Source organism: Chrysemys picta, chromosome 4 (assembly GCF_011386835.1).
Source record: "Chrysemys picta bellii isolate R12L10 chromosome 4, ASM1138683v2, whole genome shotgun sequence".
Classification (NCBI taxonomy): domain Eukaryota; kingdom Metazoa; phylum Chordata; order Testudines; family Emydidae; genus Chrysemys; species Chrysemys picta.
This window is the reverse complement of record NC_088794.1, coordinates 26025680-26052484: the sequence shown is the minus strand read 5'-3', so window position 1 is coordinate 26052484 and position 26805 is coordinate 26025680. Positions and strand designations below refer to the sequence as shown.

Here is a 26805-nt window from a genome sequence, read left to right as displayed (position 1 = left end):
TTTTGAAGCTTTATTGAAGAAGTGGCCAGGGGAAACATTCAGGGCCAAAGTCTCTGGGGGCTGGATAGTGCTGGTGAGTTATCACCTTATTTTATTGCGTAATGTGAATTCAAGGAATGGTGCGGAGCCAGGGAGAAGCTGATTGAAACGAGTTCTCTCTGCGATGAGTGACGGAGCTGGGTTCTAGAACTGGACTCAGGAAATGGATTGAGATCTATCATGTAGGATGGGATTGAGCTTTACATCTCAGAGGAGCTGCTGCTGGAGCCATCTCTCATAGGAGTTCTTTATGAGGCCCCTTGCTCGATCTCTTCTTTGGGGTCATAAGCCACATTGGTGTAAGGCGGTGGAGAGGCCATTGGTACAGAAGGAATCCCAAAATTTGCATTGGCAGCATATTGCATGAACATGGCCTGCAAAACAAAAGAGATCAGCCCTCACACCCTCACAACCATCACCTTCCTCACCTCTCCATTCTTGCTCCAGTATCTTCCTCACATTCTTTGTCACCATCACTTCTCTGAGTCGGCCATGCTCATCCCCATCACCTTCCTCAGTCTTCCACTCCCTTTCATCAACACATTTTTCAGCACTACTACCACCATCTTCCTCATCCCTCTAGTTCTTATAACTGGGGAAGGAGCGTCCCTGGTGTAACTCTCCTGCTGTGACTGGAATTACACCAGGGATGAATCTGTGCCATCATCACTGTCAACACCCTACTCGCTATCAGTAGGATTTTCCCTGTGGAGGGGCATGGGTCCACGGTGTCACAGAACAGGACCCTGGTCTCTTGATATAGTTGATGACATTTTGGATATGGAAACTAGAAGTTCTCTTGGGTCCTGACTGCAGCAGGTTTGTGTGGGGCACTTAAAAGGTTAATATGGTAGGTCTCACTATGCCACAGAGCATCCCTCTGTGCTCCTTACTAGGGCTGCTTGAAAATTTCCTGTCAACAAGCTGATTTTCAAAGAAAAAGAAAACCAAATAAACTCCCAAACTCTAAACTTTTATGTTTAACTCAATGAATTGTTTCATGAAAAGTATCCAGTTTCCTGGGAAAAATTAAAATTTTCATCCCAAAAGTGACTGTCCTAAAACGTAAGGCTTTCAATTTGGAGAGGCTGCAGTGTCTCATGGGAGATGTAGTTTGTTTGCCTGATGTCCCCATACTTTGCTACGGATCAGGCTCACTGGCTAGACTACATTTCCCACGATGTAACATGGCCAGGGACTCCCAGGATGCAACAACTCCCCTCACTAAGAGGGGGACAACATTGCGAGTTGTAGTCAGACTAAGGAGCCTGGCCTACAAAGGAGAATGGCAACATGAGGCATTCAAACTACAACCCCCATTAGGCACCACAACAGCATTTCTACATTGAAATCTTTTGGGTTTTGTGAAAATATTTTGGTATTTGAATTTCTGCCGAAACAAATATAAAATGTCTGGAAAATTTAGACAAAAACAGATGGTTTTTTTTTTTTAATAAAAACTTAACACAGTTTTCATCACAGTTTGAGAAAATGTTAGTTTATCAGTGTGTGAGCCTTGCTACTCCCAGGTCAACCATGGGTTAACCTCATCTCAGCTACCCCCTTCACTCTTCAAAGATGCTCAGAGGAAGGGCCAGGAGAACTGCTGCATGGAAGGCAGCCAGCCAGCCTTTGGGAAAGTCAGAGTCACATCAGCCTCACAGCAGTGAGTTGTATTCCAAACAAGGCGTTTCCTGTTGCCTGGATTCATTTATTTTCCTGTCTGGCTAGAAACATTGTCCCTGGAGGGAATGTCCACAGCTGTAGCTTTTGGGAGGGGAGTTTGCAGCATCATGAGCAGTTTGTGGCATCATGACTCCATGGTTGGCTCTGTGCTAACCCCAACAGCTGCTCTAAAACAAAGACTGGTAATGACTCCAAAGGAGTTGTCCACCTGTCAGGTACTGTTGAAGAACAAGGGACTCCGTCCATGCCTCAATACATGCCCTACACCAAGGGAGTAAGAGCTGGCTGTGACAGGTGGGGATTCCATGCCGATGGAATTCTCTGCTGGAGAGACCCAGTGACTTTCAGTGGCACAAAAGGATGGGATTGCAGTTCAGGTTCTGTCCCAGTTACAGTTTTCTGTTGTTCCCCCTTCACCCCCCTGCTACCTGGCGCGGGGAGATGAAATGTAGCCCCACAGAAATTAAAACACTGACAATGAAGGTCAATGTGGTGGCAGTGAAAACTGGGATTACTCCCCCCTCCCATAAAAAATGATTCAGTAACTTGGATCGTGGTGCCAGCAGCCTGGTTAGGAATCAGGGTAAAAAGGGCCAGAAAATAGGGTTATTTCCTCTGCCAAAAATGTCAACAAAAATCTATCAACCACCAAAATATTTTGATTCAACATGGAACCACAGTGCCTCATGGGAGTTGTAGTTTGGGTGCCTTATACTTTCATTGTCCTGTATGAGCTGTGGTCACTGGCAGGACTATATCTCCCATGATTTATCACTTTCCCCTTGTTGGTGAGGGGAGGGGATGTGTCACAAAGGTCCCTGCCCATGGTGCATCATGGGAGATATAAATGCTGCAAGACACGGCCCATAATGGAAAATGAACTACAACTGCCACTGGGCACCAGAGTTCCACTTTGAGTCTAAATAGTTTGGTTTTCAGTAGGGATGTCAATTAATAGTAGTTAACTCATGTGATTAACTCAAAAAAATTAATCACAATTAAAAAAACTGATCCTGATTAATTGTGGTTTTAATTGCACTTTTAAACAATAATAGAATACCAATTGAAATGTATTAAATATTTATGGATATTTTTCTACATTTTCAAATATATCTATTTCAATTATAACACAGAATACAAAGTGTACAGTGCTCATTTTATATTATTATTTTTATTAAAAATATTTGTACTGTAAAAATGATAAAAGAAATAGTATTTTTCAGTTCACCTCATATAAGGATGTAGTGCAATCTCTATTGTGAAAGTGAAAAATTACAAGTATAGATTTTTTTTTGCTACGTAACTGCACTCAAAAACAAAACAATGTAAAACTTTAGAGCCTACAAGTCCACTCAGTCCTCCTTCTTGTTCAGCCAAATTCTAAGACAAACAAATTTGTTTACATTTATGGGAGATAATGCTACCTGCTTCTTATTTACAATGTCACCTGAAAGTGAGAACAGGCGTTCGCATGGCATTGTTGTAGCTGGTGTCGGAAGATATTTACGTGCCAAATGTGCTAAACATTCATAACCCCCTTCATGATTCGGCCACCATTCCAGAGGACATGCTTCCATGCTGATAAGGCTCGTTAAAAAAAGAATGCATTAATTAAATTTGTGACTGAACTCCTTGGGGGAGAATTGTATGTCTCCTGCTCTGTGTTTTACCTGCATTCTGCCATATATTTCATGTTATAGCAGTCTTGGATGATGACCCAGCACGTTGTTCATTTTCAAAACACTTTTACTGCAGATTTGACAAAACACAAAGAAGGATCTGAAGTGCCTTCCAAAATCTGAGAAGGATGAGGTGTGGAGCATGCTTTCAGAAGTCTTAAAAGAGCAACACTCCAATGCAGAAACTACAGAACCCAAACAACCAAAAAAGAAAATCAACCTTCTGCTGGTGGCATCTGACTCAGATGATGAAAATGAACATGCGTCAGTGTGCACGGCTTTGGATGATTATTAAGTAGAACCTGTTCTCAGCAGGGATGCATGTCCTATGCAATGGTGGTCAAAGCGTGAAGGGACATATGAATCTTTAGTGCATCTGGCATGTAAATATCTTACATAAGAACATAAGAACGGCTGTACTGGGTCAGACCAAAGGTCCATCTAGCCCAGTATCCCCTCTACTGACAGTGGCCAATGCCAGGTGCCCCAGAGGGAGTGAACCTAACAGGTAATGATTAAGTGATTTCTCTCCTGCCATCCATCTTCACCCTCTGACAAACAGAGGCTAGGGACACCATTTCTTACCCATCGTGGCTAATAGCCATTAATGGATTTAACCTCCATGAATTTATCCAGTTCTCTTTTAAATGCTGTTATAGTCCTAGCCTTCACAACCTCTTCAGGTAAGGAGTTCCACAAGTTGACTGTGCGCTGTGTGAAGAACTTCCTTCTATTTGTTTTAAACCTGCTGCCTATTAATTTCATTTGGTGACCCCTAGTTCTTGTATTATGGGAATAAGTAAATAACTTTTCCTTATCTACTTTCTCCACCTCACTCATAATTTTATATACCTCTATCATATCCCTCCTTAGTCTCCTCTTTTCCAAGCTGAAAAGTCCTAGCCTCTTTAATTTCTCCTCATATGGGACCCGTTCCAAACCCCTAATCATTTTAGTTGCCCTTCTCTGAATCTTTTCTAGTGCCAGTATATCTTTTTTGAAATGAGAAGACCACATCTGTACGCAGTATTCAAGATGTGGGCGTACCATCGATTTATATAAGAGCAATAATATATTCTCCGTCTTATTCTCTATCCCCTTTTTAAATGATTCCTAACATCCTGTTTGCTTTTTTGACCGCCTCTGCACACTGCGTGTACATCTTCAGAGAACTATCCACGATGACTCCAAGATCTTTTTCCTGATTTGTTGTAGTTAAATTAGCCCCCATCAGGGCCGGCTCCAGGGTTTTGGCCGCCCCAAGCAGCCAAACAAGCAAACAAAAAACAAACAAACAAACAAAAAAGCCACGATCGCGATCTGCGGCAGCAATTCGGCGGGAGATCCTTCGCTCCGAGCAGGAGTGAGGGACCGTCCGCTGAATTACCGCCGAATACCTGGACGTGCCGCCCCTCTCCGAAGTGGCCGCCCCAAGCACCTGCTTGGTAAGCTGGTGCCTGGAGCCGGCCCTGGCCCCCATCATATTGTATGCATCAGTTGGAGTTATTTTTTCCAATGTGCATTACTTTACATTTATCCACATTAAATTTCATTTGTCATTTTGTTGCCCAATCTTGTGACGCCAGCTACAATCGTGCCATATGAACACCTGTTCTCACTTTCAGGTGACATTGTAAACAAGAAGCGGGCAGCATTATCTCTCGCAAATGTACACAAACTTGTTTGTCCGAGCAATTGGCTGAGCAAGAAGTAGGACTGAGTGGACTTCTAGGCTCTAAAGTTTGACATTGTTTTATTTTTGAGTGCAGTTATTTTGTATGTACATCATTCTACATTTGTAAGTTCAACTTTCATGATAAAAAGATTTCACTACAGTACTAGCATTAAGTGAATTGAAATACAATTTCTTATTTCTTTTTTACAGTGCAAATATTTGTAATAAAAATAAATATAAAGTGAGCACTGTAAACTTTGTATTCTCTGTTGTAACTGAAATCAATATATTTGAAAATGTGGAAAACATAAAAAAAATTAAATAAATGGTATTCTGTTATTGTTTAACAATGCGATTAATTGCCATTAATTTTTTTAATCACCATTAATTTTTTAATCATTTGACTGCCCTAGTTTTCAGGTGATCAGTGTTTTGGCAAAATAGCAATATTTTCTGGAGAAAGCAGGTGTTTTCTGCTAAAATTCTCATGTAGTCAAAACCCCTATTTCCCATCCAAAAAATGATTTGACAAAATTTTCAACCAGGACTAAATCAGGGCCTGTCATTTCCTCCATCACTGCCTCCCTCATACACATTCAGGCCCTTCCCCAGGGACACTCATCCTATCTGATTTAGTTGGGGATTGGTCCTGCTTTGAGCAGGGGGTTGGACTAGATGACCTCCTGAGGTCCCTTCCAACCCTGATATTCTATGATTCTATGATCAGAAAGGGCCCTTCATTCAGGCAAACATCTTTCCTTCCTTTCACCACATGCTCTGACTCACGTCCCGTTTGAGAGCTGAAAGACTCACGGTGTTGGGGGTATAGCAGATGGCTTGGCACGCAAAGTATGAGATTGAGACAGCGATGGAGAACTCCAGGATGGTCATCAAGAACAGCATGACCATGATCCCCTTTGCAGCACCCTGGGGAGCACAAAACCACAGATGATGCTAATTACTCTTGACTGCTAGAGGTAACACACTGCACAGGGCTGCCGTGAGGGAACGCACTGGGGAATCCAATTCTGGGAATGAAGAAATGCAGTCCCGGTTCTTCTCTCTTCCCAGGCACACAGAATTCTCCTCCTCATTCAAACTACTCAGCAGCCCCGGTAATTGTGATGCATGGAGCCCCACCACCGTCAGGAGATCATAGGATTCTGTTTTCTCCTGGGTCTGCAGGGAGCTCCGCCCCTGAGATGCAGCCATTTGTCAAGATGGAGGAGCATAGAGCCTGGATCCATGGGAGGCCATGTGGTCTAGCGGATCAAATATTGGACTACAAATCAGAAGAGCTGGATTTGGTTCCAAGCTCTGCCACTAGCTTGCCTGTGACTTTGGACAAATAGCTTCACTCCCCTGTGCCTCAGTGTCCCCATCTGTGCAAAGTGGGATTAAATAAAATAAAACAGACATTGGAGTCCAACTCTACGCCTGCTGAAATCAATAGGAGTTATTATTAATTTGTATGTTGATAGCAGCTGGAAACTCCAGTCATGGACCAGGTCCCTATTATGCTAGGTGTTGTACAAAACAGAAGAAAAACGGGTCCCTGCCTGATATTTGACATTGACTGGAGTTTTGACACCGGCTTTATCAAGCAGAACCAAATCAGAAAGTCTGGAGCTAAACGCATGGATAGTTTCTACCCTGAGGTCAAAGGCCTGGGACAATTCCAGGCACCTGGTATTTTAAATACACCTGTTAGGGATGCTCCAGGTAGACTTAACCTGCTTCTGTGGAGGGGGATGGACTGGATGACCTCTTGAGGTCCCTTCCAGCCTTACATTTCTATGATTCTAAGGCAGAGTCTGGCCATTTACCAACCAAAGATATACCTCATAGTCGTGGCTGTAATCTGACGCATTAATAATCAGCTCCGTTAGGAAGAGAATGATCCCAATGCCTGAGAAGATGGCACTAGTGATGTTCATTCCCAGGCTGCCTCTCACCTGAAAGAGATGTGCAAAGGGTCAGGTTGTGTGTTGGCAGAGAACAGGTTTGGTTAAAATAAGAACTAGCCCCCCTATGTGTTCTAGGAATGCTCCCACATTTTGGGCAGAACTTAATTGCAGAGTTACTTTTTTTTCTATCAGATAAAATTGTGCTACAAGCTAAAAATGTAATTTTCAACCTAATGGATGTTAGCTGGAAGCTGAATAAATCTGAAAAATTTTGGCTAAGCAGAGCACTATTAATTGCTCAAAGACCAGTACTACAAGCATGAAAGTCCAAAAAGTGTAATTGACGACTGGAGCATAGCTATTATAAGCGTGGCCACCATGGAAAGACATACCCAAGAAAAATTCTCAGAGATATGGGATCCTGTTAAACTTATGGGCTCCCTTACTTCCCCCTTCTCTTTACCCATTTCATTCCCTCCCCATCTCTATCTCCCTCCTCTGAACTTTGCTTTTATTCTTTAGGTTAATTTAATAATTTTGCTTTAACTAATTGAATTTTGATAAACAAATGTTGTTTGTTTGTAAATTGTAGAATACAAATAATTGATTTATATTTTAACCATTCATATTATATATATACATATACATAATAATAATATGCTTCAAGTACAGCTAAGATTAGGTAGCAACTGGTTAATATATTATGAGCAGTTTATGTATCGGTTTTTTATTCTGTATATATATTTTGAAAAATTGTAATAAAAATGTAATAGAAAAAAGATATAAGAACTAGCCCTGAACCTTTACACTCAACGCAAACCCTGCACTTCTTAGGGAAAGTTAGATAAGCCCGGCTGACTCATATTATGATAATGGCTAGAGGTTCCAATCAAGTCCCTGCCCCAAAAAGTTTATGATCTAAACACACAAGAGGGATAGTGAAACAGAGAGAGGTGAAGGGAGTTTCCGAAGGTTACCGGAAAAGTGAGGAATCTACTCAGCTCTACTGGTTCTCAGTTCAGCACCACTAGCCTATGCTTTGAGCTTGCCACAACTCCGTACTTCAGATAGGACTGAGAATGGGAAGATGCCATGATAACAGCTTGGCCTTTCTCCAGGGGGATTTTTTCTTCAGCCCCCCCTCCCCCCAAAAGCCCAACTCCCCCCTGGAAATACGAGAACATTCATGACCAAACCCCCTGATTTTTCTTGGGGAAATTGTAACTGGATTTGGGGCCTTTCACTTCCATGTGACCAGCTCCAACCCAGACTAGTGACAAAGAATTGCTCCCATCTGACATTTCACAGATTACGTGAAGGTAGCTGGACGTCTCAGTCCAGTTCCTATTTGGACAAGAATCTACAAGAATTTGGACAGCGTCCTCCACTCTGAAGTAACTGACCCCCTTTTTGGCTGTAGAAGAGAGGCCAAGAACTGACTGGGTTGGAAAGCTGATTTGGACGCTCACCTTTGGAGTTGGTCCCAGCAGGCCTGGGGTGAGGCGCACTGGTGAGGTGGTTTGGGACTAATGTTGCACTGTCCATATGCAAGCCATGCTAGGACAGGGTGGAGTTCTTGTCTGCCTCTATTAGCTGAGCCACATGGAAGGTTTATAAGGCTGCTGCTGCAGTCATTTAAGTCTCCCCATCTGCTAGCTCAAGTAGTAGAGACTTTTCCTTCTAGTGTTGAAGGTTTCCAAGTTCTAAGCCATGTGGCTGGTTTAACAGTCACTTACACATGCTGTGTATGTTCCAGGGTAAATAGTGAGCTGGATTTTTCTGTCATAGGACCTCTTATAAACACTAAATTCACTTAAAATGCAATTTCATTGTTTATGTAATTTTGGGAGTTCAAAAGAACTGCCTGATTTAGGGCTTCATATAAGCCAAGCTGTCATATACATACCGATAAGGGTAGCATAAAATCCCTCCTGGGTAGCTGTACTGAATCTTTATGTGTAAGGGGTTAAGAAGCTCAAATAACCTGGTTGGCACCTGACCAAAAGGACCAATAAGAAAAGAAGATACTTTTAAATCTGGGGTAAGGGGAGGCTTTGTTTGTGCTCTCTTTGTTTGTTCCCTCTCTGGACGGAGAGAAAGACCAGGCAGGTAAAACATCTCTTGAAAACATACCTGAAATGATCCATCAAAGATTACAAAAATTGTAAGTAAGGGCAAGGAAATGCGTTAGATTATCTTTTGTTTTAGCTTGTGAATTTTCCCTATACTAAGAGGTAATTTCATTCCTGTTTTGTAACTGGGAAGCAGAGTGAGAGGGGAATCCTCTGTGTTTTAAATCTTTTTACTTACCCTGTAAAGTTACCTTCCATCCTGATTTTGCAGATGTGTGATTCTCTTACTTTTTTTATTAATAAAATTCTTCTTTTAAGAACCGGATTGATTTTCAGTGTCCTAAAAACCAAGGGGTTTGGTCTGTGCTCACATTATAACCAATTGGTTAGTATTTTATTCTCAAAACTTCCCAGGAAAGAGGGTGAAGGGGCTTGGGGGAATATTTTGGGGAATAGGGACTCCAAGTGACCCTTTTCCTGAATTTTTGTGTAAATCACTTGGTGGTGGCAGCAATACCGTCCAAGGACAAGGAAAGGATTTGTGCCTTGGGGAAGTTTTTAACCTAAGCTGGTAGAAATAAGCTTAGGGGGTCTTTCATGCGGGTCCCCACATCTGTACCCCAGAGTTCAGAGTGGGGAGGGAACCCTGACACAAGCCTTGACACTTTGGAAGTTCACTTATCAGGACCACAGCAATAAACCATAGCAGTTGGCTATTGCAGTCCTTAGTCACCTGCGAAGCCTACCAATAGGTAGCTAATATATTTCCGGGAGTGTCTCATTGTTATCAGAATATGGCTCATCGGGTGAATTATACAATGTGTCTTTCCACTTAGAAAAGACAGTGCCTACTATGCAGAGAAAAGAAAATAGCAGGTAAAAGGTAAGAGGCAGAGCTGGATGAAATTTTCAAAATTTAATTGACGTGAATTTTTTTGGAGGGGGGGAATGGTGAAAAAATTTCTGCAACATTTTTCATTTATTCCCCTATTTTTTGATCTGCCTGTAGGTCTCAATTCAGGAAAGCACTTAAACACGTGCTTAATTTTTAGCACATCCTAAAGTCTCAGAGATACTCAGTGCTTTGCTCCATAGGGGCCTTGCTGGAAGTCCGCTTTTCTTCACTATTTTGAATATATTTCTGGCTACTTTAATTCTTCTAAATTCCCCCCTTTTTTGCAGACTCCCTGGGCCCTTTGTCTTTCTGTTGTTCCCTGGTAGCCTGGCTGCCTTTTCAGCAGCAGTTTGCAGCTCTACTTTCTATTGGACTCCTTTCTATTGGGCTCTTAATTGAGGTTTATTAGTCAATAGAAAAATGGAAGGTAGTTGTTGGGACACAAGCTGCTGCTAAACATACTGAGGCAGACAGCAGGGAGCAGTTTAAAATATCTCCTTTTCTCCTTCAGCTCCCTATTTGTCTCTTCTGACTTCCTCTCCAACACGTGTTCCAGCACAAGTTGGTCCGATAAACGATATTACCTCCCCCACCTTCTCCCTCTCCAACATTCCTTCTCCATGTTCTTGATGAACAAGCTCTCTGCTCTCTCATCAGCAGCTCTCTTCCTGGATAACGCCCTGGGCAAAGCAGAGCTAAACTCTGAGTGTCCCCCACATTAGGGAAGGGGAGGACATAATATCTAGAAACTCACCAGACAGGTGTTGCGATGATTCTCAGCTGCAACCGAGAGGGATCCAGAAATGACGAACTGCCCAGGAAAGAGAAAACCATCATTCACACTTCACACTTACAATAATGATCACTCCTCCGAGACAGGCTCTATGTGATGGAAGCAAAGGGAAAGAATGACACACTTCCCTCAGCAGGGGCAGTCATAATAATTATACCAAGTGTTGGAGAGTAGTTTCCATCTAATAATGCTACCATCCAGGTTCATCTAAATCCAGTTAAGGTGGCACCTGTATCATAATTCCCAGATTCTCCTCCTCTTCTTTCCTCCTTCCGAGTTCTTGCTCCTTTTTGACAACTGAACTTGCTCTTCTCCCCATAAAGAGAGCAATGACTGGATGATCCTGAGAAGAGCTCAGGAAGTCACCAGATTGTATAGTACTTCGATTGCCATGGTATCTGAGCATCTCCACATCTCAAGCCTGACCTGCAGTATCCCCTGCTGTTCCAGTGCTGTCCTCCCCAGACTCCCAGCTTTGCTAACATGTCTTAATCCAGACCTGCAGTGCACCCTGCTGTCACCTCCACACTCTGTTTTCTGTGGCGGATCAGTCACCATTTTCACTTGACAGTTGAACATTTCCTGGTTTGGAACCTGGCAGGAGATTTGTCCTTTTTGCTGATCCACCAAGGTTTTTTCCCTCCCTCCATTCAAGGCAGACAAACCCTAACAAGGCCTTGTTCAGCCAGGGGACTCAGTAAGGGATGGGGACCTAAGCCTTGACCTCAGCCTAGTAAGATAGAGGGGCTCAGTCAGTGACCTCACAAAGGCCTGGGCCTTGACATCAGCCAAGTAGGCAGAGGTGCTGAGCCAATGACTTTATGGACACCTGAGCGCCAACATCAGCCCAGCAGAGAGGCTAAGGCAGGGACTTCACAGCAGCTTGGCCCTTAACACCAGCCCAACAAGACAGTTTTGGTGAACAGGGTGAGCAGATTGTCAAAATGAGAAGCCAGGACACCCGACATGTAGAACAGGCAAGGTGGGGTAGCAGGGATTGTGAGAGTGGCACTCAGGGCTGGTAGTTGGTAGAAGGCACCTGTCTTTCAAGCGTGTGTGGGAGGGTTTTATTGGGGGACTAAGGTGGCACATGGGGAAGGATTTTTGAAGCCTGGCCCGGGGCACTGCTTGCTGCAGGACAGGCTGAGCAATGGCAGGAAATGGGTCAGCACATTAGATGGGCCAATGATCTACCAAGTGACAGCAGGAAGTGTGACAGCAGACTAAGTGCCAGTTTCAATGGACTAACATTCTACTATATCCCAGTCGAATGACATCTGCTGCAGGTTCCTGAGCTGACCACATGCTGCCTCTTTGCCTGTGTGGGTTTCTTTTGTAAAGAGGTACTAGGTATTTGTTACTTATCGACGACCATAGCTACAGTCTGCATTGTCTCTTGATACACAGAAGTAAATGGGGAAGAATCTTGAGATTTGGATTCTATACTGAGTGCTGCCACAATTCAACTGTATTACATTGGGTGACTCTGTTAGCCCCTTGGTGCCTCAGGTTCCCCATCTGTAAAATGGGGAAAATAATATCTAACTCACTAGTGTTTTATTGGGTTTAGTTCACTCATGTTTAGAAAGTGTATTAAGATCCTGGAAGTGTCCGTTTTGCCCTCTGTTTATCTTATGTGTATCACTATAGTCCTCATATATCGGTACAACATTAATCATAGACAATGATTATATATCCATGTGACCGTGCCATCATTTCATAGATGCTTCTGTTTATTCTACTCACAAAAAGTCCTCCCCAGAACGGGTACCCTCCAATAACGGAGATGGAAACGTAAAAGTGGTATACGACGAAAACTGCAGACACACCCCCAAAGCCAATGTGCATCAGCCCAATCAGGATCTGGATGGCCTGTGGGAAGAGAATGGGGCAGTAAAAGGAGCCAATTCCTTGCCATCTTGTGAAGGAGTGGAACACAATGTCCTGAGCAGAGCTGATCGGAAATTGGAATTTCCATCCTGTGGGAAATTCTGGTCTTTTGACAGCTGTTTAAATCCAAAATCTGAAACATTTCAGTTTGGAAATGTTGAAACATTTAGTTTCAGTTTGTCAAACTGACTTAAAATATTTCATTTAGGCTTAGTTAACACTGGATTGAGTCTACCTGAGTCAGTGCATTGCGTTAGGGGAATTATAGTTGGGGTGTCTTGGGCCCCCATTCTCTTCTATGGGCTAGACTTCCTAGCTGGACTACATTTACATTTGTGGAATCATTGGTCTCCCATGAGATACCATAGTGGTTCAGTAAAAGACAAGACCGCAGTGTAGTTTGGAACAGGGAACCAGTCCTATAAGGAGGAATGAGGCCACCATCTGAACTACAACTTGAGGCTTTGTAGCAGCTCAGGTGGATGCAGTTTAAATGTCAAACTGACCTGAGGGGAAACATTTCAGTTCAGTTTGACAAACTGAAGTACTTTGATTTGGGAAGTCCCAACCCAAAACAAAATATTTTGTTTTTGATTTTCTCAATGGAAAATTTTGATTTTATGGAAACTACATTTCCCACTGAAAAAAATGTGGTTCCCCTAATGACCCCCTCAACAGTGACAGAAATCACCAACAAAGAATGAAGCAGAGAATCAAATCTGTGTAAGCTTCGAAGGCTTTTCTCTCTCACCAACAGAAGTTGGTCCAATAAATAAAAGATATTACCTTACCTACCTTGTCTCTCTAATATCCTGAGACCAACACAGCTACAATACTGAATATAATAATGGAAGATATCAAATTTGCTGTCTGAAGTGGAAACTCCACAACATGAAGAAAAAGGAAACAAAACTTAAGAGTGACATCTACTTCCTGAGCAAATTCAAGACAGAAAATATCATCCACAGATGTCTCACCATCATAATCTTCTGGCCACTACATATAATTCCAAACATGCTGAACAGCTCTTCAGATGAACTTCAGAAAAACTAAGGAACCATTTATTGCACCTCATATATTGCAGAAGGGAGCATCTCAAACAAGAAATCATCACATGCTCCCATACTGGAAGAAGAAGAAAAAAACCCACCAGGGAAGTTACCTGGAAATCATGCAAAAAATCCAAAACAACTGTTAAAGAAATCTGACGACAGGCATCCAAATTAAAAAAAAAAATGTGGAACCAACTACAACTACTCCACAACCCACAGAATACCACCTCCAGGAGAAACCAATGCACCAGTACTCACAATACTGACAATACACAATAGATGAACATCATCATTTTATCAAGACTATCCCTAACTGCAGCTGAATTATCTATACTCTGTAAGGGACTGAACTTCTTCCCCACCACAGAACCTGATACCATACTAACATGTAGAGAACTAGAAGAATTCTTCTGCAGACTTCACCTCAAAGAATTATTTCACAATGACAACACCACTCATAATTACTACATCCCCATTGACGATCAAAAAAAAAAAGAATCATCTGACTGGACACCACAGAACAGACAAAACTACACTCTTGTTGATTACATTGATTGCTTCAAAAAAGAATTGACTATGAAATCCTTAACAACCCTCACATCCACCACAATCCTTCTACTGTCAGGAGGACAACCATAAAGTCCCAGAAATCTATTCAGAGAGTGATCCCACCAAAAAACAAAGGGGTTGCCATTGTAATCTTCAACTATGATGACTACGTTAATGAGGCCAACTGACAACTCTCTGACACCACCTACTATGAAGGGGGAGGGATAGTTCAGTGGTTTAAGCATTGGTCTGCTAAACCCAGGTTTGGGAGCTCAATCCTTGAGGGTGCCATTTAGGGATCTGGGGCAAAAATCTGTCTTGGGATTGGTCCTGCCTTGAGCAGGGGGTTGGACTAGATGACCTCCTGAGGTCCCTTCCAACCCTGATATTCTATGTTTCTATGAACTCAAATAAGACCCCACACCACAATTTACCCAGGAATGTAAGGATATCACCTCATCCTTCACCAAATAGCTCCAAGAGAATCTCTACAAACTCATCTCCCACGTACCCAACCCAGGGAACTTCTACCTACTTCCCAAGATACACAAACAATAGAACCCAAGAAGACATATCATATCTGGCCACAGCACTCTTACTGAAGAAATATAGGGACTCATAGAAACCACCCTCAAACCACTCACCACACAAAGGGTCAGCTTCCTCCAGAATACAACCGACTTCCTCCGCAACATCAACAATCTCCTTTAGAACACCACCCTTGCCACTATGGATGACACCTCCCAATACACCAACATCCCTCACAGTGACAGCAAAGCTGCCTGACTCAAATATTTACAAGACAATGGACAATCCTCAGATACCTACTAGAAGCACATTGCCAAACTCATCCATTTAATCCTCACCCACATTATTTTTACATTCAACAACCAACACTTTGTCCAAACCATAGCAACATCCATGGGGATTAGGATGACTCCCCAATATGGTAAACTTTTCATGGGCCATCTTGAAGAAGAATTTCTGGACAAAAATGCACCATGAAACCAATGATATATCTGAGATACATTGATGATATTTTCATCCTCTGGACAAACGACTTAAACTCCCTCATAGATTTCCACCACAACTTCAACAACCTTCATCTGTCTGTTAAACTCTCTCCCACACCAGCATCAATTTCCTGGACACTGTGATCAGCTTCAACACTGGAACCCTACAGACAACTATATACAATAAACTCATGGATCACTACCTACTCCTCTGGACAAATTCCCTGATGGGAGACAAAACTCCACTGAAAGGAATGGGACTGGGATTATATACTCCAGCAGAGATTTTGGACCATATCTTTGAGCCAGAGGCGCCCAAATGTTGCAACAAGATAATTCAAACAGGACCCTTCTCAGGACTCTGGTGATCTTAACTAAAAAGGTTAAGTGTTCATTTGGTCACAATTTATAAGCACCTCTTTGGGGAAATAAAATTTAGTAACAGGCTTTTCAATCTAGCAGACAAAGGTCTAGCAAATCCAATTGCTGGAAGTTGAAGCTAGATAAATTTGGACTGGAAATAAGGTGAAAATGTTTAACACTGAAGGTAACTAACCATTGGAGCAACTTACCAAGGGTTGTGGTCGATTCTGCATCACTAGCAATTTTTAAATAAAGACTGGACGCTTTTCTAAAAGATATGCTTGAATTCAAACAGGAATTAATTCATAGATGTTCTCTGGCCTAGGTCAGACTAAATGATCCCAGTGGTCCCTACTGGCCTTAAACCCAATAATCTATTAACTCATTTATTTATATATATATATATAATTGTAAATAAACAACCAATCATGGGCTTATCCATGTAGACTGATGGATAGAAGTTGCAGTTGATTGATTTCACTAGTAGTTCAAGGCTGAATGGAATCAGCTCTGCACTGCAGTAACTAGGAGAGGGACCCTTGGTTTGAAGTGCTCCTTCTCAGACCAGATCCTCGGTTGGTGTGAATTAGCACAATGGAGCTACACCGATTTATAACAGTTGAATAGCCATCCCCTCCTCCCCAGTATGGGGTCGTTTCATTCCATTAGTTACAGAAACAGCTGGTTTATAATCCTTTCCCCCACTTTTTCTTCTTTGCTTGATTAATCCTCATTTCTCCCTGTTTGGGCAGGTAGGACGATTCACTACCCCTGGAACTCTGGGTCTCAAGCAATAAAGTCTCAAGAAGAGGTCAGACCTATCCTGGGTCCCTGAGGTGCCAAGTCACCTGATGGCACTGGCTTCCTGGCATCCTTCCCATAAAGCTGTTGGTAAAAGTAAAAAAGAAAAGGGTGGAGTCTGGAATTTGCTCATGCTCAGTCATTCAGCCATCTGTGTAGGCCCTTCTGCATTGAAATGACTCATTCTCATGGATTGAGAGCAAAGATCACACTTACCCCCAGCGTCTTGGGCTGTGCTTTGAGGAATCTCTCCATCATCCCTACTTTCTTCAGTTGCTCGACCTGCTCAGCGGGACTACTGGGGTACACTGACCCAAGAGGTTGGTTCCCAGGGTTCATGACCCTGAACTGCTGAGGCCCATATTGCACCATCTCAGGAATCTGGGAAATGGCACCAGAGACTCCCTGGCCTTGGTGGATGATGCCAGCGTTGTTTGGGGGCATGAACACAAGCACCCCATTGGCCATGCTTCCTGGTGCTGCCATGATGATGAAGATGCTGCATAAAAGAGTGATTGGCCCAGATTAAGCCATATGTAATAACACTGACTCCCCAAATTAGCTGAGTAGTGTGAAAGTGAAATGAATTATATTAAAGAAATAGACGGAATTAAAGAATGCTGTATGTACCTTTAAGTAGAAATGAGAAATGCTGCAAGCCAGGGGGGCAGGAAAGCAGACATTAACTGCTTAACTTGCCACTTAAGGGCAATTGGTGAAGCATTAGTCTTAGATGATAAGAGTTAACAAGGAAGCAGGATATGCATATTGTGCTCCATGCATATTTTACAATTTTGCTCTCTCTGTCCCTTTGTTTAGTTTGCACCCTTTTATCTGTATAAATAAGACTGTTTGAATCTTGCATGGGGGCTCACATTATCTGAATGTATTAGCAGAGCGCTGTGCTAATAAAACAGAGTGGTCTAACAAACTATGAGTCCTGAGTCTAACTTTGACAATTTGGAGGTTCCACCGAGATGGCAACCGTCTTCACTGGGGCTGTGTGATTCCTGACCGTTTTTGTAGGACGACCGTGGTAGCCGGCACCTGGGCATTTGGCCCGAGCGGTCCTCCTCCTGAACGGAAGGGTGCACGACCACAGTGAGGTCTACGCCATCGAACCTGTTGGTTCCCACTCTGTTCTGGTAGGGATCCCGGGATCTGACATCAGGAATCTGGTCAGGTAATTATTTCTGTGTTTTGTCCGGACTGAGGACTGTTCTGTCTCTGTGTCTATCCGTCCTCCTGTGGAGTGTTTGAGTCTGGGTGCCATCTCCGTCCGGGGATCGGCCAACCAAGGGGTTCCTGTCCCCGCGGTCTGAGTGAGTGAAATCTGCACAATCGCAGCCGCACCGCACCTTGGGTAAAACCCTTGGTGTGAAAGCAAGGGCGATTGAGTCAGTAGCCTGTGGGCTCCTTTTGTGTGTTGCACCGGGCATCGCTCTGACGAACCCGAATTTCCTTCTTGTGTGATTGGTGTGTGTAAAGTCCTCCTGTATTGGTAACCAGATGTCTAAGTCGGGACAGTTCCCTAAAGGAACGCCGGCTCAGTTTTAGGAAGGGTCCGGACTCCTGTAAATTTCTGGAAAAATGGTCTAGGCTAACTCAGGGAGATCCCAAAACTCAGTGGCCACTGTTAAAACCTTGGAACAAGGACCGAGTGGACATCTTAAAACAACAAACTCGGTCAGCCTAAAACTAAATTGGCTAAAGGAGAGGTTAATTGTTTCATGCAGTGGTGGGAAGAGGCAAATCGTAGGTGGACAAAATCAAAACTCACCTCTCTCAAATATTCAAATAATAAATTAAAAGCTTTATTAAAAGCCTCCTCTCCCACCACCAGACTGAGCGCTCCCCTTCACCCTGTTCTCTGACAAAAAAAAAAAAAAAAAAAACAACAACAACCCCGGATCGATCCCAACTCCCTTCATACTCCCCTCTCATTGTAAAAAGGATAAAATGCCCCTTGTTCTGTTCCCCTTCGTTGTCTGCCTCAGAAACTGATTCTTTAGTGTTCCATTACCAATTCAGCAAGGAGGGTGGGCTCCTCAACTAGCCCCCACCCTTCCTGGGCCCTTTCCTTAAGCATTTCTTTCAAAATTGTGAAATGACCACAATATCACTCACAAAAATGGTTCATTGGAAAAAGCAGGATTGGGCCCAGACAAGCAGGCAAGCAACAGATAAAGAAACTAAAAACAAAAAACAAAAACAAAAACAGGTTGGAAGCCCTAAGGGCATAGTGTCAGGAGTAAGTGCAAGTATGAACCCCTGGAACAATACTTAAAATGGTGAAATCTGAGTTGATAAAGGTGTCATTTTGGGAAATAAACAAGTGATTTAAGGAAAGAGAGTGAAAAGTTAACTCTACAGAGACTGGAGAGAATTAAACAGTTAAACTTTGTGAAAATGTTAAAAAGGATCTTGTTAAAAGAATTCTTGGTTTCTTTGCAGCCATTCTAAAGGAAAAATGGGCCCTTTTCCAGAGGAATGTCTGTAAATAATCCAGGTAAAGAGACTATCTAATTAAAATCATTTGACTATGGACAATTGAGTCAAATTTGCTAAAAGAACATGGGGGGGTTCTATTGGAACTTAACTGCCCCAAATGTATAAAGGTAATGTAATCTATGTACAACTATGTAAAAACAAAGCAGTGTAAGAGGGATGTTAAGGGAGAGAAAATGTGTATGTATCTGTCTGTCTGTGGGAATATGTGAGGTTTGTAAAACTCCTGTTTTGTAAGTTTAAGATAAATTGGTTTTGTTTTGTTTATAATGCCACTAAAAATCCATTTGACTCTTTAATTCAAAGTTGCAAAACTGACAGACCTTTTTGCCAGATACAGGTAATCATTGTTGGTTGACTTTGAGATTTGGTATTTAACCCTTAAGGGGTAACTTGATTCTTTACAAAATTTAAATGTTTTCAAATAAAGACCAAGTCATGACTGCAGCAGGACAGTCAAAATCAGAAAAATAGGGAGAGATTCTGGATTCTGTTTGTTTGTTTGTTTTTGTAACAAAATAGCAAATGAAAGCTGTAGGAAAAGAATAAAATCAGTGGCCCTCTGAAGCAACAGCAGGGGTGAGGTGCACAAAACAAAAAGAAGAAATGTTAGAAACACTGAGCCTTAAAATGGCTCTGTGTAATCAGACTGTCACTTTGATAAGGGTAAATAAAACTCTGTAAGAACAAAAGAAACAGTTACACTTATGTAAAAATTAATATGGCTAATGTTTTAAAAGTTAAAGTATAGAAGGAATGTGCAGACGTGTGCAGTGTATATTATACAGGGGGTAAAAGAAATGCAAACGAAACATGCTACTTAATTAAAATCCTATTAGGGCTCCAAAGGAGCCACAATAGACTGTGTGTTCTTTTTCAGATCTATGTGTGTTTTGGAAGCAAGAGTTAAAAGTAATCAAAACTCTGGTAAAAGTTAATTGTGTTCCTTTTAAGACAGAGTCTCTGAGCTCTGCTAATGGTTTTGAATCCAAAAGCCAAGCCTGTGTGGATGCAAATTATCTAACTGATAAAGTAAGTGAGAGAACTGCCAGCACAAAGAAGTTGCAGATAAAGAACATACCTGGTCAGCAAACAAATTGTCTAAATAAAAGGCACGGTATAACAAGATACGTTTTTAATTAAAATAAATTTAATGTTACTAAGTACCCCTGTAACAATGTGTATGATTTTTGAAGAAAAAAAATCCTTTATGGTAATGATGCTTTTCAGCTGTTACCTGTGAACAAACTTAAAGCTTAATACAGCAGGAAAGACATTGTAACCTTGGTCTGCTGTAAAGGGAAAACTGAGGTACACCACCTCATGGATTTAATAACTGAACAGTGGGATAATTTCCCCATAACTCTTAAAAGATAGAAGCCATTAAAACCTGGCCTGCCTATAGAACAAAAACACAGGAAAATATGGAGGTAATTCCTCTTGTTTTGCCTGCAATCAGCAAGGGTATTTGTAAAAGAAAGGAATATTTTAAGCAATAATGAATGCCACCCCAAAGGGGTAGAAAAATGTTATTTTTGTCTTTCAGGAAAAGTTAATATCAGCTACAGGCCAACCTAATAAGAAACAAATAAAAGTGGGTATGCTTATCCATGCCTGTTGCTCCAAAGCCCTGTAGTAAAGACATCTCACTAGGATCCTGTGTGTGGGATAAAATGAATAATGAGACCAAAGTACTGTATAATGGGCTATGTGTATGTGTTAATTCTTGGGGGGGAAAGTGTTTTAAAAGAATGGAAGTGTTAGCAACCTTCCAATAGACAAATGTGAATGTAATGTAAGTACTGTGTTTACAAAAGATAAAAAGGTAACATAGTTCCGAAAACAAACAAAAGGGCAATGTGGGAAACCAAACCATTCATATTATACATGCAAATGGCAACATGTTAAGAATTGCCACTGCAGAAAGACATAACAGCTTACCATTGGTATAATGTATTTTCTGAATGGTCTCCCACAACTACTGGCGTACTAATGTTACTAACCCTTATTGTTTTTGATTTTAAATTGTATGTGTTTAATTGTAACGTTTAAAATGTGCTGTTGGATAAAACAAATGTATGCAAAGCTAGAGCCACAGGCCCAAATCACCTCCCAGTATTTTCTATTACATGGACTAAATAAGAAGTGACACTGGCGATTAATAATCTTAGTGTCAAAAGGGGGATATGTAGGAGCAGGATCTTATAATGTCCCATAGGAATTAATGTATGATTTGATTTCATCCCTGTCAGCCACCCTTTTTGAATAGCAGAAAGGAATGACAGACCAGAACAATCCTTATGACTGATTATGGTCACCCTTTTGTTTTAGAATAAGTTATAATGTCTACTATGGTTTCCTATATGTATTACAAAGTAGGCCTCTAGTTAAATATACATTTCTTTGTTTTAAGGTTTAGTAAGTAAGAAACAGGATTCTCTATTGTGTCTATGTTAAGTAGATTAGAGGAACATTGAAGGCCTGGGTCTCAATGTAAATTGTCTTGGTTATTGATTGTAAAACTTAGCAAGGTTTAATTTGCAATGCCTTTTTTTGCTCCATATAAAATACTACTGTTTGTATTCTCAGTCTGTGTGAATAAGGAATGTATGCATCAGGAAAAGATAAGGTGTGAAGGCCATTGTTCTAGCCAGAGTCAAGGAAGAAGAAGTAAAGAGACTTAAAGGACATCAAAAAATCATCAGGTACTGCTTACTATCCAGATGGCTGTTAAACTGTCTGGCATCACAGCGTGCATGGCATCACAGCGTGCATACATGCTTCGCAGTGTAAGAAGGCACCCCCCAGCAAACCAATCACCTCAGGACCACGCAGAGTCAATTTTGACTCCAGAAAAAGACGTAGAGGAACAGCCTGCAATACCTTACCATCTACGCTCTCGTAAGGGTTGCCAGAAGCAGACGAGGACCTAAAGCAAGGCCCAAAAAGAAGCAGTAGTGAGCCTAGCGCCTGCTGCCTGGTGGATGTAAAACCGTGACTGCGGTTCCTTCAGTTGAGGTTGTCAGAACCGGAAGGGCCTTGCCTGCAACATGTGCCTCTGGTGGCGCCTGTTCCTCAGCTGCTGGTGTCTTAAGGTCTGGGGAGTCCACAATGACAATTCTTTTATCCAGCAGCAAGTGTGGATAGCTCAGACTCTTAATATTTCTAATTGCTGGGTCTGCAGCCACATCCCAGCCCACTCTCAAGCTGGTGTTCCTGTCCTGGCAATCCCACTCAATTCCCCAGACTTCACTGGAGGACCTCGTCCGTTTAACAGAACATGGAACAGTAATGACACTTGGGAAGCAGTGGGAATAAATGTATCTAAATGGATAAGTGTGGTGGAGGGAAAAGGTCATTGGTGTTGGGTGTGTAATGGGACAGGGCTGGATCTGGGAAAAAGTCATTGCCTTCAGCATATTGTGGCCAATGGTGTATGGGATTATTCAAACAAAACTAAAGAGTGGTGGGCCGGGTATGGGGATATGAATTTTTTCTCAACCTGGGATCAAACAGAAAAATCAATCTCCTGTTCCCCCTACAGTAACCTTAGTGAAAACAATACAATCTTTCAATGCCATGCAAATAACACCACTCCTCGTAAGGAGAATTACCCTGTGCCCTTCGGAGGATATTACTCCTCCTTTGTAGGCACCTATGTGACAAATGGGTGCAACCGACCCTTCCCAGCCTTAATAGGCCATCATTGGGTTTGTGGGACCAAAGCTTATACTGTGTTACCAGCTAACTGGTCAGGTATCTGTTATCCCGCCCGACTCTTCCCACAATTCTGAGTCCTTCCCACGAGAACGCCTCCGTAATTTCAGGCGAAGAAGAAGGGACTTATCAGATGCCCAATGGTATGTAAATAACATAAGCCCCTTGACCTGGGAAGAGGCCATTGGCAGTTCCCTTATCCCACTTGGGGGAGTAATACACCATGCAAAAAGGCTCCTAAGGTTACAAGCAGTAGTTGAAATAATGGCAAATGAAACCGGAGAGAGTTTAAAGACCCTGGCCAAAGAAACAGGGGTGATCCGACAGATGGCCCTCCAAAACCGTCAGGCATTGGACATAGTGCTGGCGGCCAAAGGAGGGACCTGTGCTCTCATTGGAAAGAATGTTGTGTGTTCATACCTGACGACACCAATGAGGTAATAGATCGTGCTAGTCACTTAGAACAAATTGCATATCTTCCCCATGAAGAGCCAAGTTCTTTATGGAAGTGGCTAAGTAACCTATTCAGTTTCTCTGGCACAGGAAACTGGTTGTTTCAGGGAGCCCTGACTATCCTGTTTGGAATCCTAATGATTTTTGTATGTTTTCAGTTAATCTCCTGTTGTATCCAGAATTGTGTAAGGTATGCCACCCAGGTGACTACCCCAAAACAGAGTGCTAATATGATGATGTTAAATATCACTGATGAATGAAGAGATAAAGAACTATTAATATGTGGAACCCAGTAATTGTTGGTCTTTGCGTAAGCTTGACCAAAAGGAGGGATTGTGAAAGTGAAATGAATTATATTAAAGAAATAGACTGAATTAAAGAATGCTGTATGTACCTTTAAGTAGAAATGAGAAATGCTGCAAGCCAGGGGGGCAGGAAAGCAGACATTAACTGCTTAACTTGCCACTTAAGGGCAATTGGTGAAGCATTAGTCTTAGATGATAAGAGTTAACAAGGAAGCAGGATATGCATATTATGCTCCATGCATATTTTACAATTTTGCTCTCTCTGTCCCTTTGTTTAGTTTGCACCCTTTAATCTGTATAAATAAGACTGTTTGAATCTTGCATGGGGGCTCACATTATCTGAATGTATTAGCAGAGCGCTGTGCTAATAAAACAGAGTGGTCTAACAAACTATGAGTCCTGAGTCTAACTTTGACAGTAGGAATCTTAGTTAGCTATTGCTCAACCCCTTTCGAGTTCCTGCCATGATTTTGTCCTTCACATGGAGCTATAATTGGAGCACTAGCAACACCCTAAAGATAAGGGTTGAGATTTCAAAAGCTGACTCAAGGATTCAGCCACACAACTCCCATTAAATTCAACTTTCTTGTTGGCTTTTAAAATCTCAACCAAGGAGCTCTAGTGTCTCCATTCCACCCCTCCTTTTCCAGATGCTTTTAACTTTCTGGATCTTTCACTGGTTGCGATGGAATTTTCCAGAGCTGTGTAATTGATTATCTTAGGGCTGACAGAGGGTAAAATTAACTCGGGTTCTTTGGCACAGAGACTCTGCTTTTGCTCCCATCTAAGTTAAGGAAACATTCCCATTAACTTCAAAGGCATGGGATCAGACCCAAAAGCATTTACAAAAGAGCTGGCCAAAAATTTTCCACCAAAACTGTTTTCTGATGGAAAATTGGGTTTTCCATTAAGTGGATATTTGTGTGTGTGGAAAGGGTCTTCTTTTCACAGAACTTTTCATCACAAAACTGAAAGCTCTCAACCAGAAATGTTTCAATCCAGCTATGCTGCCGTGGTGCCTCATGAGATTTGTAATTCAGTTGCTACATATCCCCGTTCTCCTCTGCAGGCTGAGCTCCTTAGCTGGACTACATCTCCCATCATGTGCCATGGCCAGGGACTTCCATGATGCACTGCCTCCATTTCCAAGAGGCATGACCATGATGCGCCACAGGAAATGTTGTCTGACCAGGATTCCAGGCCTACAGAGGAAAAGGGAGGCAATGACGCACAAGAATTCCCACCTTTCATCATTTCCAAATCAAAATATTTTAGTATTCAGATTTCCAGTGAAAATTGAATTTTTCTGTGGAAAAAATTGAATTTGTCGCCTGGCTTTAGTTAACAAAGCAAAGGCTAGTTAATAACAATCTCTAAAAGAAAGATGGCTGCAGATGCACATATGCCTATGTCCCATTTTGCGAAACATTTACGGGTTCTTCCACATGGCAATGTACAGTACTAACCCTATAGGGGCCAGTCTTCACAATGCTCCCAGCTGCTGCTAGGTTTGGCATTTAAGAGGTTCTAGATATTTTGTAAGTGTTAACAAGCACTGGAAAGCAGATTATTATCACGATCTGTAAGTGGGAAGATTATTTCTAAGGGTAGAGGGCTCTTTCATTTGGCAGACAAAGGAAAAACAAGATCCAGTGTTGGAAGCATAAATTCAGGCTAGTGTGAGCAGGAATTAAGGGGCTTGATGCAGAAATCCCTGGGGAGAAGTTCTATGGCCTTTGTTACAGAGGAGATCTGACTAGATGACCATAATGATCCCTTCCGGCCTTGAAAGTTCTCAATTTAAATGTTGTTCTAACCTATGTGGGTAGTAAGGAGGAAGGAAAGGCTAAAGGGCCATGGGAATAGTCAGGACTGTCTCTTCCTTCCCAGAGATTGTATTCTCGTCAATCTGTCCCATTTCTGTTTCCCTTTTACTGGCCAGACCAGAGTACTTTGTTCCTTTGCTTGGGGATGTTGTGGGAGTGGGAAGGTGGCAGGGTGACACCACTTGTGTCTATGTTTTCAAGAGAGCTGGAGGCACCTACCTTTGGCAGCACCAAATGCTCACCCCAGATCCAGCTGTTATTAGACAGGAGATGTCACAGACAATATCAACACCATTCCGACCTCTGAACCCCGTCTCTTTTATTCACTGGCTAGAGCCATGTCATTAGGGTTGCCAGGTGTCCGTTTTTTGACCTGAACGTCCAGTCAAGAAAGGACTCTGGCAGCTCCGGTCAGCTTTGCTGACTGGGCAGTTAAAAGTCCAGTTTATTGGCTCAGGCAGGCTCCCTACTTGGTTCCACTATCCAGGAAGCTGCTGGGATCTCCCTCTGGCTCCTAGGCAGAGGGATGGCCACAAGGGCGCTGTGCGCTGCCCCTACTCCCAGAGCCAGTCAGCTGCTCCCATTGGCCAGGAACCGCAACCAATGGGAGCTGAGGGGATGACGCCTGCAGGTGCGGGCAGAGCCATGTGGTCATGCCTCCGCCTAGGAGTTGGAATGCTATGCGGGTAGCTTCCTGGGAGCTGCCTGAGGTAAGCACCATCCGGAGCCTGCACCCCAAGTCCCCTTCCATGCCCCAACCCTCTGCCCCAGCCCTGAGCCCCCTCCAGCACCCCAAACCCTGGCCCCACCCCAGAGCCCACAGCCCCATCCAAAGCCCTCACCCCCCCACACACTCCAACCGCCTGCCCCAGCCTGGATCTCCCTCACGCACCCTGAACCCCTCATTTCTGGCCCCACCCCAGAGCCTGCACCTGCAGTCGGAGCCCTCCCCCCTTTGGACCCTAACTCCCCGCCCAGCCTGGTGAAAATGAGTGAGTGAGCGAGGGTGGGGGAGAGCGAGTGACGGAGGGAGAGGGGATGGAGTGAGCGGGGGGCATGGCCTCGGAGAAGGGGTAGAGCAGGGGCGGGGCAAGGATGTTCGGTTTTCTGCAAATAGAAAGTTGGCAACCCTACAAATAGTGGAGAGCAGCTGATGCATGAAAAGATTTGAATCAATGCAAGCAAGTTATGTCGCTGCTCCATCTTTCTGTATGAACATTTCCTAGAGGTCTGGGAAGTGACGCTCACACAGGAGCATGCTGCTTTTAGCCACAAATTTCTCCCCGCTCCTCTCTTCCCCACTTGTCAGGTAATTGGATCTGGTGCTCTCTAAATTCTGACCTCATTTTCCTACAAGAGTCCTGAAAGGATCTCAGCATCCCCAAAGCCGTCTCGCCCGGTATGGCCACCAACCCCCAGTTTTAACGGTCACCCAAGGCAGTGTTTGCTGATGCACTTACTCTGTCACCGCAGCTGCTCTCCTCTGTCCAGCTGTGGGTGACTCCAAGTCTCACCAGGAAATTCTCACGGGCTCATGCAAAAGGTGTTTTATTAGCGTCAGACTTTGAATCCTGCCCTGACG

General features: G+C 42.9%; 1 protein-coding gene and 1 long non-coding RNA gene across 2 annotated transcripts; one reads left to right on the top strand and one right to left on the bottom strand.

Annotated features, from left to right (window-relative positions):
* On the bottom strand, positions 1–26805 carry LOC101935724 (membrane-spanning 4-domains subfamily A member 15-like). The gene is made up of 7 exons (XM_065591770.1): positions 26684–26805; positions 16631–16913; positions 12493–12618; positions 10708–10764; positions 6921–7034; positions 5893–6006; positions 1–413 (listed from the first exon to the last, which is right to left on the bottom strand). Exons 2-7 carry the CDS (start codon positions 16898–16900, stop codon positions 288–290), a joined length of 807 nt encoding a protein of 268 aa, XP_065447842.1. The 5' UTR covers positions 16901–16913; positions 26684–26805; the 3' UTR covers positions 1–287.
* Positions 20107–22308, top strand: LOC135982933 (uncharacterized). Its single transcript, XR_010600429.1, has 2 exons — positions 20107–21407; positions 21454–22308. It is a non-coding gene; the product is annotated as an uncharacterized LOC135982933 (long non-coding RNA).

What these genes read in the sequence shown, in the direction of transcription:
- LOC101935724 (XM_065591770.1), bottom strand. Translation starts at nt 16,900, where the DNA reads ATGGCAGCACCAGGAAGCATGGCCAATGGGGTGCTTGTGTTCATGCCC. An exon ending in CACAGCCCAAGACGCTGGGG is followed by an intron (nt 12,619 to 16,630) that starts GTAAGTGTGATC and finishes CTCTTCCCACAG; the next exon opens with GCCATCCAGATCCTGATTGG. An exon ending in ATTACAGCCACGACTATGAG is followed by an intron (nt 6,007 to 6,920) that starts GTATATCTTTGG and finishes TGTGCTCCCCAG; the next exon opens with GGTGCTGCAAAGGGGATCAT.